The sequence below is a fragment of the Lactuca saligna genome, chromosome 2 (genome assembly GCF_052625555.1).
Source record: "Lactuca saligna cultivar CGN05327 chromosome 2, ASM5262555v1, whole genome shotgun sequence".
NCBI classification, from domain to species: Eukaryota; Viridiplantae; Streptophyta; class Magnoliopsida; order Asterales; family Asteraceae; genus Lactuca; species Lactuca saligna.
The window spans coordinates 3382240-3394854 of NC_136418.1; the positions used below are offsets into that span (position 1 = coordinate 3382240).

The window sequence follows — 12615 nt, forward strand, 5'->3', positions numbered from 1 at the left end:
AGTGAACTAATAACCTCTTAAAAAATCTATAGCAGTTCCGGCAAACAACACTAAGGTGTTTATTTCATATATATATATATATATATATATATATATATATATATATATATATATATATATATATATATATATATATATATATATATATATATATATATATATATATATATATATATATATATATATATAAGAATACGTGTTTGTATCCTTCAATAATGGAAACACTACCACTAAAAATCAAAGAAATGTAAAAAGTATTTGGTTGTAAAAACTACATAATGTTTTACCTAATAAAACCCTAAGACATGGAAAATGTGAAATCTCGTTGTAGATTCTTGTTATGATCATTAGCATGATATGAACCTTCTGCATCAGAGATATCTGCCTCTGAAGTATAAGTTCTTGGAGATGATGGAATGTCAATTTCACTCTCAGCTGTGGATGATCGATATTTTTGGTTATGGAGGAGATGAACAGGCGATGATTCACGACTTGGTGTATTTTCCAAGCCAGAATTTGAAACATCCACCGATCTGCCACCAAGCTCTCTCAATTTCTTCTTGTCTTTTGCGGCCTTCTGCCATTTCTTTAGAGCTTTGGAAGTTTGTTCTTCAAATATCGACCTTTTCATGTGCGATCCCATCTTTAAATTTCAAATAATAGTACAATCATTAACTAATTAGTTAAGTAATTCTATTTGTTTATTTACTAAATTAATAATGTATCATGTTTAATCAGGTTCATGTTTCGATAAAACAATGACACTTACTTGTGTGACTAAGGCGTAAAGAGGGAAAGTGATGTAGCTACACATGATATGAAGAAGCACCCCCAATCCAACTCTAACACCAATTTGCACTATGCTCTCATGGTAACATGAGTGTATTCCAAATTCGTACTGAAAACAACCAACATATTTTTAGAAGCATAATGAACTATATTATAAAAATAAAAAATGAATTCTTCAAGCATTAAAACTATATGAAACGCATGATTTTTTATGTAAATATAGAGGTACTTACCACAGTCCATAAGAAAAACGCCATTTGAAATGCATTCTGCAAACGAATATAAAATCAAATAAATTAAATAAATAATACCCAGTTGGATTGTAGAGTGCCATCTTTTGTATATCCATAATAATCAATCTTGTTTACTACTTCATAGCTGTAAACATTAGTACGATATTTTCATAGTCAAGTGTCTCTATGATTTTATACATGTGTATATATTTTCTAGCCACATGTTTTGAGGTTAAAAGATTAAAATATATATATATATATATATATATATATATATATATATATATATATATATCTGACAAAAAAATTCCTATCAGTTTAACATTATTTAAAATTAAAAAACAAATACCAGTTATAATGATATATTCTAACAAGAATATAATTAACATATGTAATATATATTCTTATCACAATATTCTAATATGCCAAAATTTGAAATGTTAATAATATTCTTATATGAATATTACAAATAGTATTTATTATAAGTAATATCGTTGTTAAAATATTAAGTAGAACGGTGATTTTTAAATTTTTATATTTTTTTACATATTTTTTGTATTTAAAAATAACAAAAACCAAAGGTAAACATTTTTACAATTATTTCGCCCCCAGGATATATGGCCCGAAGCACGTCACACAACAAGATGAGTGGTGTCATTTGAATCAGTACGTATAATATATTGTTGTATGTATTTTGTGGTTTAATTTTTAATTTTTTCTATTAATGCACTTTACTCTATAACTTATTAAATCCAAATATTATAAGAAGATTTTGTGTAATATTTGAATTATTGCTGCTGAAAAATTAAATACTATTATAATTTTATTTTACTTACTTGAAACAAAGTAAAATGGATCAAGAAAAGGACCAATCGGGGGCTATTGAACCAAAAGAATTTGTTGCTTGGCTCCACCACCGGGGCTCCTCGAACAATTGTTGCCTTATCTTGGATTTGTTGAGCCATTTCCATGATCACTAGTTCGAGTTTTGTACCCACCAATAGAAGAATCTATAAAATACCAAGCTAATAAATTTAGTTTTACGGCTGATAACTTAATCATAAGCAGTCACAGTCATCGTAACTTTATTAATTTGTTTCGGTGCTGAATATCATATTTTTTACATTCAATAAAACTTAAAATGTATAAAAATGGTAGTTCTACCACTAATGGGACGAAGGAGAGATAAGTAAGCGCATGCCATTCTGCATAAATATAAAAAACAATGATATCATCAGTCTTATTTACGTTTTGTTGCATGTATAAAAATGATAATGTAGATTACACACATACATGCATACGTACAAATACATACATCATATGTGTATAAAAGTATACCATAGCCCTTCTCATAGGGGCCCATAAATTTGCCGACAAATTTTACTCCATGTTACATAATAGTTCCATGGTCCCAAAGCATCAAAAAATGTATCTTTAATGTGATTCGGGTATGAATTGTGTTAATTTTTTTGGTTGAAAATGTCATTCGGTTGAACTTTTCTCTAGAATTGGTTTTATTTTTATGGTCAAATTGTTGAATAACTTGTCACATAAGTGAAAATGTACCACTAAATAGTTTATTTAATGGCTAAATTAGGCAAATACTAACACAATGGGACTCTATAATAGTGTAATATTTGTTGATTTGTTTGTATTAATTCATTGTTTGTGATTGAGTTTGTCAATTGCCACCTATCTTTTTTTATTTGTATATTTTTTATTTGGGTTTTCATTTGTTTTTATTCTTTTTAGTGATTTTTATAGTTTCAAGGGAAAATGGAGAAATGAACAATAGTAACTGAGACAACAATAGCCATATGACGTTTTGTTTCATTATCATTTATTAGTTAATTTTATATGCTGATTTTGTATCTAAAAATATAAAAAGAATGATTTTTCATAACTAATAGATTATTATAAAATTTTCATATTTATTGGGCTTTATTTCTTGCCTCACCCTAGGCCTAAAAATGTTTGGACCGGCCTATAAATATATAGAGATATTTGTAAATATATGGATGTGTATAAGATTCCTATATTGAAATTTGTTTTAAAGAACAAATAAAATATCTTAAACAACATAAGGCGTATATATATATATATATATATATATATATATATATATATATATATATATATATATATATGTGTGTGTGTGTGTGTGTGTGTGTGTGTGTGTGTGTGTGTGTGTGTGTGTGTGTGTGTGTGTGTTCAAATGTGGATTGACATCTATTGTGTGTATGTGTGGATAATGTTATTTTGTGAGAACAACAAAGAAAATATGTTGTTTGATAATATAAATACGTTCAATCTTACATATTGTCATTATCACACATTCTCGTTAATTAAATCGTCTATAGTGTTGTCTGAATGCTTATTGAGTCGTATTCTGTCAGAATTAAAATGAGTGAAAAACTATGTGTGAGGACAAAAATGAATAAGAATTAATGAGAACGTATAAAAATGATGATATTTTTGTAAGTGTCAACGTATTCGCATTACTAAACAACTTATTCTCTTATTAATGTTCATAGAATAGCACTGTCCACACAATAATTGTTCATCCACATTATAACCCCTATATATATATATATATATATATATATATATATATATATATATATATATATATATATATATATATATATATATATATATATATATATAGAGAGAGAGAGAGAGAGAGAGAGAGAGAGAGAGTTAACCGTAAACATTTAGTAGTAGAAAGATGATCGAGAACATCCAGAGTGGGATACTGAAAAAGCAAGATCATACATATGAATCAATATCTTTAAGAACATAAGGCAAATATAGAAAAGACTAACTTATTAGTTTTAAACTCTTTATAACGAAAAAGCAGATACTCTTTGTTTACCATTTGAATATACGTAATTATTACATCAATACTTGTATCATATACAAAGAAAAATACACTATATTACATACAATTATTAGATCAATACTAGTTGTTAGATCAAAAAGGTTCCTTCTCTATTTCCTCCTTGCAATTACGGACAGAACATAGATGGTAGCATTGTTGACCACTAATCCATCATGATGTGTACGAATAAGGGAAAGGAAACTTATTGTTATGGAGAGATCAACAACATTGATTACCTATAAATGTCAATTTATAAACGTGGGACAGATATCACGTCCTGACGTCCCGTTATGACATTTTTTATCACTACAAGCCTAAGGCTTGAGGGAGTGGTGCGGTAGAGGGAGCGCGGTTTTGTCACATAAGCAGCGAACACTGCCCCCAGGGTGCGGTTTGGGTGCGGTTCGAACCGCAGTGCAGCAAAAAATGACCGTAGCTTGTGATTGGGTGGGGATAATTTGACTAGCTTGTGATTGGTTGGGGAGAAATTAAAGTTTTTATTTAAATTAATTTTTTTTTTAAAATAAAGTGTGGCACACTCCTTCGGTGTGGCAAAGAACCGCACTTTTGTGGTAAAAATGACGTGACGCTTACGTGGCAACGAAGGGAGTGCGGTTTCGGTGGCACCACACCCTCCAGCCTAAAACTCAATTTCATATTTTTTTTAGAGTGCTTAACGGTAAAAGAGATTCAGGGTATTCTTACTAGGCTATTTCGGTTAGAGGTGGCAAAAATTGACACGACATGGAACCTGACATTAAAATAAACGGGTTTAGGTAAGATATTTCAACCCGTTTAAATAAAGGGTTGATACGACACAACATGAAAATTAAATGGGTAAGGTTAGGGTTGAGAATTTCAACTCAAATATGACTCGAAAATGACCCGTTTATTTATATGCAAGTTTTTTGAATTATTTAAATAAACTAGAAAGATACAAACCAAAACCATAAGTAAAAGAAAACCTTAGAATTGAATTGTATTGTAATTGTAAAATGACTTAGTCGTCTAGATCAAAACTTCATTTCAGTTTTTTCATTCTCTCCCACACTACCCAGTCTCTTTCACCACTCTTACATCCTCATGACCTTGTCATCCACCTCTTCAACTCCCACTTTTTTGATTTTGTCATCTGAACTTGCTATGACTTCATCTATTCTGCTTCAAAACTATTAGTTTTTCCTTTCCGCCTACCCAACTCTACTCTTTCAACATGCTCAATATTTTAACCTCACATGACACGACATATTTCAAGGTATAGCCCTAACCCGAAACCCGAAATGAACTCGACACGAAAAATAAACGGGTTGACACGACACGACACGTTAATTAAATGAGTCGGGTTAGGGTCAAACACTTTCAACCCGTTTAGTGTTTCGACACGACATGACACGATTGCCACCTAATTTCGGTATTCTTCCCGGTCCTTTGATGATTTGGAGGTGCCTAATTGTTTGTGTATCAACATCAAAGAGGGAAGGGTTATCACAATATTATTTTGCTAGCATTCATGTGGGTGATTAATTTGGTATGACAGAAACATGTGAGATTTTAATTTGTTGGTCAGAAGTAGCTTTGAATTAGCTAGTAATGTCCCTTTTTGACCTTTCATTGGTTTAAAAACACACTTAGAAACTTTACTCTCTTAATTGGGGTATGTAACCTGACTTTTAACTGCAAAAATCTCTTGTAATTCTAGCTTCTCTAGCTTTTAAATTTTATAAAAAACTGTATTACACAAAATATAAAAGTATGGCTTGATAATTATGGAAGTAAATACAATCTTAGTTAGGTTAGCATTATTATAACTTACCATGCTATAACCTATATCTAATTTTATATAATAAAAATATGGAATGATGACACTTGTCATAATCTTATTGGGTAGGAACATTTGTAGGCATAAAAAATAGGAAGCAATTTAATTTCTCATTCGGAAAACTCAAACATGTTACCACTAACACACACAAAACAACACCGAATTATCGTCAATTAATTTTCGTAAGTCCGTAGAACAAAATTTTAGAAAGAAATAAACATTGATACCGAAGTAGTAAATAATTTAAAATCATTAAGAATTAAATAACTTTGGTTAGTTTTTTGTATTGCCATCAAAATAGTTTGCTTTATTATTATTATTATTATTATTATTATTTATTTATCCGGAAAAAAAAAACAATGATATTCTATATGAAAGCAATAACAAATTTAAATTTATCTTTTTGAAGGTTAAGAAATCGTTGACATCTGGAAAATTTGACATGTTTAAAGTTTCAATAAAAGGCATTAGAGGAAGATAATAACCTTATACCCAAAACTGACTTGAAGTCATCTTCCATTGATCTCTTGATGTACTTATGGAAATCAAATTTGCTACTTGGAGCAAAATGTGCCTGCATTTTGAGAAATATATATGACTAAACATTTCCCCCATAATTAACAACTAAAACCGATAGTAAACAAGGTTGAATAAATCGTTAATTTGACATATACATGTTGTATGTTTGTTATTCTCTTATTTTAAAAGGCACTGTTTCAAACATTAATTAATCGACAATTTGCACGTAAAATATTTGAAATGGAGTAATACTATTATGATCACGTACTTTTTCAAAATCCATGTTGATTTCGAGTGAGCATATAAAACAAATAAGGTAAGGAGTGTTGACTTACATTTATGAATCCATTACGAATGGTCAAATAATCAACCTTTGAGATAGATCCAAAAAACTGTCTAAAAAATGCCACCTGTTTCAAGTTAAAATTCCATTAGATCTTGATAGATGGTGATCACAAATGAAAAATATAACATAGAAGATCTACGATATAAAATTATAATTGTAATTTGATTTGTAGAAAGTTAAATTATCTATTTTTCTTATCTTCATTATTATAAATCAATTGAAGGGAACATTGATCTTGATTTTAGTGTCATCAATAATTTATTGTAGTCAAGATTATATCCGAGACAAATTTAGTTTTATTTAGTTTTATTTTGAGAATGAGGTGCAGAGTGCACACATAGATAGCTAATATGCACTCGAAACACAAAGGTCCCAAGGGAGTGGCCTAGTGGTGTTCCAAGAGGTATTGCCCCTGGCGGGATCTAGAGGCAGCGTCTTAATGTGGTCGTAGTGTTCCGGTGTGACAAAATAATTCATATAGTGAAAAATGACATAATCAAATTTTTCTGTCAAAAACCTAAAGAGTACGCCTTATCTAAAGTGGCGCGCTTTCAACCTTAATAGTTAATATTGTCCCCTTCTTGATATATAATAAGGATTTTGACGTTGCACACGATAGAGAACATTGAAAATAACTATTTATTATCTTTGTAATATTTGTCTCAAGAGAACATAAATAAAGCAAGGTATTCTTTATTGGAATCTTAAATTTTGTATTGTGGGTTCGATCTTTCTTGGATTATCTAAATCGGATTTTGTGATATTCCTAGACGATAGGGTCGAAATCATAAATTTTAAAAAACATTTTCTATACATGATTCTTGAATTATTCAAGTATTTTTGTTGATATTCAAACCCAAAATCTAATAAAACTTTTGTTTTATTTTATTCAATGTTAATGTGGAACTTTAATAGGTCGTTTAACAATTTTACATTATAGATACTCATATTGTTTCTTATAATATATTCCTTTCTGAAGTAAACATTGGCAAGCTCATAGTATATTACACAACTTTTACTTGAGAATTCATATGTTTTTGCATTTATTTTATATAAATAAAAAGAAGTTTACACTTACCACCCATCTTATTCCGGGTTTTGTTGAAAGGCCCGTGTGTCGTTTAACAAAGGAGGTTTGATGAGCAAACCGAAATCTTGCGGGATCTAAATGCAAAAGCAAATAAATAAATAACATGATGGAGCTCCAATTTAACTTGGATCAAGCTACGGGTCAACCTGGTTACGTGTTGCTTTTCATTTGCTACCGTACAGTCCAAAAGCTAGCAGGAGATTTTGATTTTGATTTTGATTTTGATTTTGATTTTAATTTTTTTGGAACGCAAATCTAATTTACTTGTAATTTCACTTATGTACTTTTTCCTCAAGAAAAAACGAGTTTTATTTTGATTGAATAGAGAATTTTGTATGAATCTATTTTGTAAGAGACTTATTTATAAAAAAAAATGCCTTGGAAAAAATAATTACCGTTTGTGAACTCGTACTCCAAAGAAGTAGTTTCTGCTTCCCAAGCCTTCCATTTCTTCATCTAGATATCAACCCCAATAAAATCAATAAATATAATATTACAGTAATAATAAAAATTTAGTATCCAAATAGTTGATAAACTGACCATACTAAATAAAATATATATCTTATTACACACACATCTAATATATGATATTTTAGTTTTGATCCGTGAATATTTATGTCATTCGTTTCATTACAAAGAAAATTACTTTAACAGTTTAATATGAGAGAGAGTTACTTTTGCGAGGCCAAGACCAATGATAACGACACTATAAAGAATATGGAAGACGGCAAGAACAAATATGAATATATGAAGCTGGTGAACGGCCGAATATGATATCATCTGCACCATTCCCTGAACATTCAAAACTTAATTCATTAATTAATTAATTCTAATTAACTAAATTAATTAATTAAAACTTTAGGAATACTACAATTCATTGATTTCCTATCAACAGATAAGAAAAAGTTGGACAACCCACAAAATTTCCATACCTTACCACAGGTACCAACGTCATCACTTGATGCAGCTAAAACTCGCCGGAATATCATTTCTTCAGCTAAATTAAGTAATTTCCGGCGACTTTTTCCTTCATGATCTTTGTTATCATCATCATCACCACTACCATCACCTTTGCTTTTATAATATTCTGGTTTACATGGAAGCATCTTGTATCCTATCTTTTCGGGAACACATATCTTTGCAATGTATGATGTACCCACCGTTAATAGTAACGATAAAAACCCTAATAGCATGAGCTCTGGATTCATAGTAACAAATCACAATCGTTAATTATAGGTAAATGAGTTAATTAATTGCATGTATGTTGATCAATGATTACAAAAACTCCATGCATTCTAAATTTAGAGAGCTTGTTCTACCAATTTCATAGGCTCATGAGGTGCAATTTTAAAGCATTAATTGGGCAAATATTCGAAATTTCCAGTGATAAAGAAAGCTTAAGCGAAACATATGTTCAGCAATAATAAAAGAATTAAAGAAAACAAATGAACGAAAATTGATATTTTAGATTATGATAAGGAAACTAAATTCAAAGCTTATCGAAAATATATATGTGAGAGTGTTATAAAAAGAAATTTAAAACAAAAAATGTTATTAATTTAATAAGTGTTAATTTGTTTATTTATTTGAGTATACTTAATTATAATATTACCTGCTTTTATTTTCTCCAACGCTTCAAGCATTGCTTTCTTCTGCTTTTTTTGGAACCACTGCATGCATGCAACATCAAATGGTCAAAGGATCAGAGGGAACGTTCTAACCATATATATCATACTTGTGGTTAATTTGTCAAAGCTTACTGATGCTTTTCCAATCTAGCAATAATACTGATTAATTTTAAACTAAACTTCAAAAACCATATATACTATACCTTCCCAATTGAATGAATCCCATGTTCAATTATGACAGAGATGATAACAAAGACTGTACAAACCAGTGCCACCGCCCAAGTTGGTGTTTGCTCCAGTGATCTCTCGTATGATGACCCCGCCGCCATTCAACTCCTACCACAAACAACTCCGGTGACCACCACGGTAAGACTTATTTGCCTTTTCTGGTTTGTGAGAACAAGAATGCGCATGGACTATACAAGATTGACAGTGGACAAATATATGGGAGAGAAAAGCAAAGTAAAGCAAATAAATAATGAGGCACAAAGCGTGTTAATGAATTAACAATATGATACTAAGAAACATTCTGAAATGGTCAATAATATTGTCGTTTCACTTTTATGTTTGGAAGTTAGGTTTTGTTTTGTCGAGAATACCTATTCGAATGTATAAAATTGACTTTGTTATTTATAAATTCATTAAAATTTATGGTTTTTATTAAATATTTTAGATTAATATTAAACTATTGATTGTACACAATTTACCATTAAACTCTCTCAAATGTTTAAAAACCATGTTATAACCGAGTATCGTAGGATATCACTTGCTTATTTGGAAAAAATAAATTAAAAATGTAAATTGATTGATTTTGATATTATGTAGATATGGTTGGAGACTTGAGACTTGAGAGGGTAATGTGATATCCTGTGTGCACACATTTAGTCACTAAATTATCATTTGTACACGATTTACCATTAAACATTTTTCAATTGTCCAAAAACAACCATTAGGGTCGGAATTGTAGATAAACTTTGGTTTTGCATCTATGTGGCGGAGATGGGTCTAATATAAAATTGAGACTTATACTCAATTTGTAAGTCATCTAACATGCATCTTTTGTGTGAATGAGATACCACTTATTTGTAGGTTGTGGTTCAACTCATTCTAGGTAAGTAGTTTTAGAAATGAGATAGCACTTGTTTGTAGGTTCTTAATCATTTATAGGTAAGTGGTTTACATTGATTTTATATTTGAATGTATATGTTTTATAAATGAGATACCACTAATTTCCAAGGTTTTCTCTAGTCCAAGATGTTCTAATTCGATAGGTGTAACAGTCTGAAAGTACAAGAACGATCTGATGCGCAAGGACAAGGTTTGAAAACTCAAACCTTGAATGAATGCTTAAGATCAATGTTTGCTTGCTAATATGAGCTCCAGTCAAGTCTAGCAAGACCGGTCAAGTCTTAATAGATTCACTTAACAAAGTATTGAAAATATAAATGAAGAGAGAAGATAATGATCAAGGCAAAGGTATTAAATGAAGAACAAGAAGAATGTTTTTGAGAGAGTTAAAGCAACTTAATAAATGCCAAAAAGTATAAAGATCCGTCTTTGACTTTGCATTGAAAGCTCCTTTAAATAGGAGTGAAGATTACATTGAATAAACTAAGAAACTAACATAGGACCGGACAATAGAGATGTTCCTGACATTCTGATTGTCTAACATTACAAAAAGACTAAGTTCTATGAAGTGTCAAATCAGTACAAAGAAAAATATCATTAAGTACATAAAGATAAAATACAATGACTCCGGATCAGTATACATTCCGAACATGATGTCCATTTCAGAATGTCTTCACTTCTGAACTTATCACCACTTTGGAATAGGGACTTAGGATTGCTAGATTTTCACTTTCAGGTTCCAACAATCTCCCCCTAAGTGAACTTAGCAATCCAGTCATCTTAGATCGCTTCTTCCTTGATGAAGATGTAGGCTCTGAGCAACCATTCTCGGACTTCAATATATATATATATATATATATATATATATATATATATATATATATAAACATGTATATTCATTTGTGATTCCATGTATTCATTTGTGGAGAAATGATAAATTTTTACGTACAATCAACATGAATATGTTTTTTCTCTTCAATTGAAATTAAAGGCGTAAAAATTTATCATTTCTCCACAAATGAATATACTTTGTTCTCGCGTTCTCAACCTTTTTGGTGTTCTCATTTGATCTTACTCATATATATATATATATATATATATATATATATATATATATATATATATATATATATATATATATATATATATATATATATATATATATATATGTTTATTCAAAAACATAAATATTTTGTGAAAATACCAAAACAAATTTATGTACTTTAGAAATTAAATTTATTAACAAGATAATAATTTTACATGGAAGAGTGTTAAGTTTATAAATTTTAACGCATATCTTTTGTTAGTCTTACATTGCTAGGGATGAAAAATGTGGCGCTCCTCATCTCTATATAAAGTTTCTCAATAAATGATTAGCACTTCTCATCCAAGTCAAAGTAACTCGCTTAGTTACCTAAGTTTTATTAAAAGGCAAAAAAAATAAAAAAATAACGATGCGGTTTCTAAACTTCAAAATACTAAAGTTGCGATTTTCGGTTCGGTTTTCTCCGAAAACCGCATCGAACCGCTCGATGTTTACCCCTATTATAAAGTCATTAAAATTTATAGCTTTTATCGAATATTTAGGTTAATGACTTGATAGGGTAGTTTATTATCTCCCATTTAAACATTTAATCACTAAACTATTGTTTGTACACAATTTACTATTAAACTCTATCAAATGTTTATAAACGAGTATTGTAGGTTATGTCGGCTAACTTGCTTATTTGTAAAAAATAAAAATAAATGTAAATTATGTTGATATTTGATATTACGTGTATATGGTTAAAGACTTAAGAGGGTAATGTGATATCCCTTATGTACACATTAACTCAGCAAACTGTCTTTTGTACACGTTTTACCATTAAATATTTTTTAGTTGTCCAAAACTACCATTGAGATCGAAATTGTAGGTAAACTTTTATTTTGCATCTATGTAGAGAAGATGGATCTAATATATAATTGAGACTTATATTCAATATGTAAGCCATCTAACATGCATCTTTTGTGTGAATGAGATACCACTTATTTGTAGGTTGTGGATGAACTCATTCTAGGTAAGTGGTTTTAGAAATGAGATAACACTTGTTTGTAGGTTCTTAATCATTTATAGGTAAGTGGTTTGCATTCGTTTTACATTTGAATGTATATGTTTTTTAAATGAGATACCACTAATTTTGAA

The 12615-nt window shown here is 29.7% G+C and overlaps 1 protein-coding gene across 1 annotated transcript; it reads right to left on the reverse strand.

Annotated features, from left to right (window-relative positions):
* Nucleotides 1–213: 213 nt before the first annotated feature.
* Nucleotides 214–9718, reverse strand: LOC145028735 (MLO protein homolog 1-like). The gene is made up of 14 exons (XM_078977489.1): nucleotides 9509–9718; nucleotides 9290–9347; nucleotides 8610–8875; nucleotides 8353–8469; nucleotides 8073–8133; nucleotides 7666–7751; nucleotides 6577–6651; nucleotides 6208–6296; nucleotides 3728–3777; nucleotides 2187–2227; nucleotides 1859–2032; nucleotides 1023–1058; nucleotides 770–898; nucleotides 214–643 (listed from the first exon to the last, which is right to left on the reverse strand). Exons 1-14 carry the CDS (start codon nucleotides 9632–9634, stop codon nucleotides 299–301), a joined length of 1653 nt encoding a protein of 550 aa, XP_078833615.1. The 5' UTR covers nucleotides 9635–9718; the 3' UTR covers nucleotides 214–298.
* Between the last annotated feature and the right edge of the window lie 2897 nt (nucleotides 9719–12615).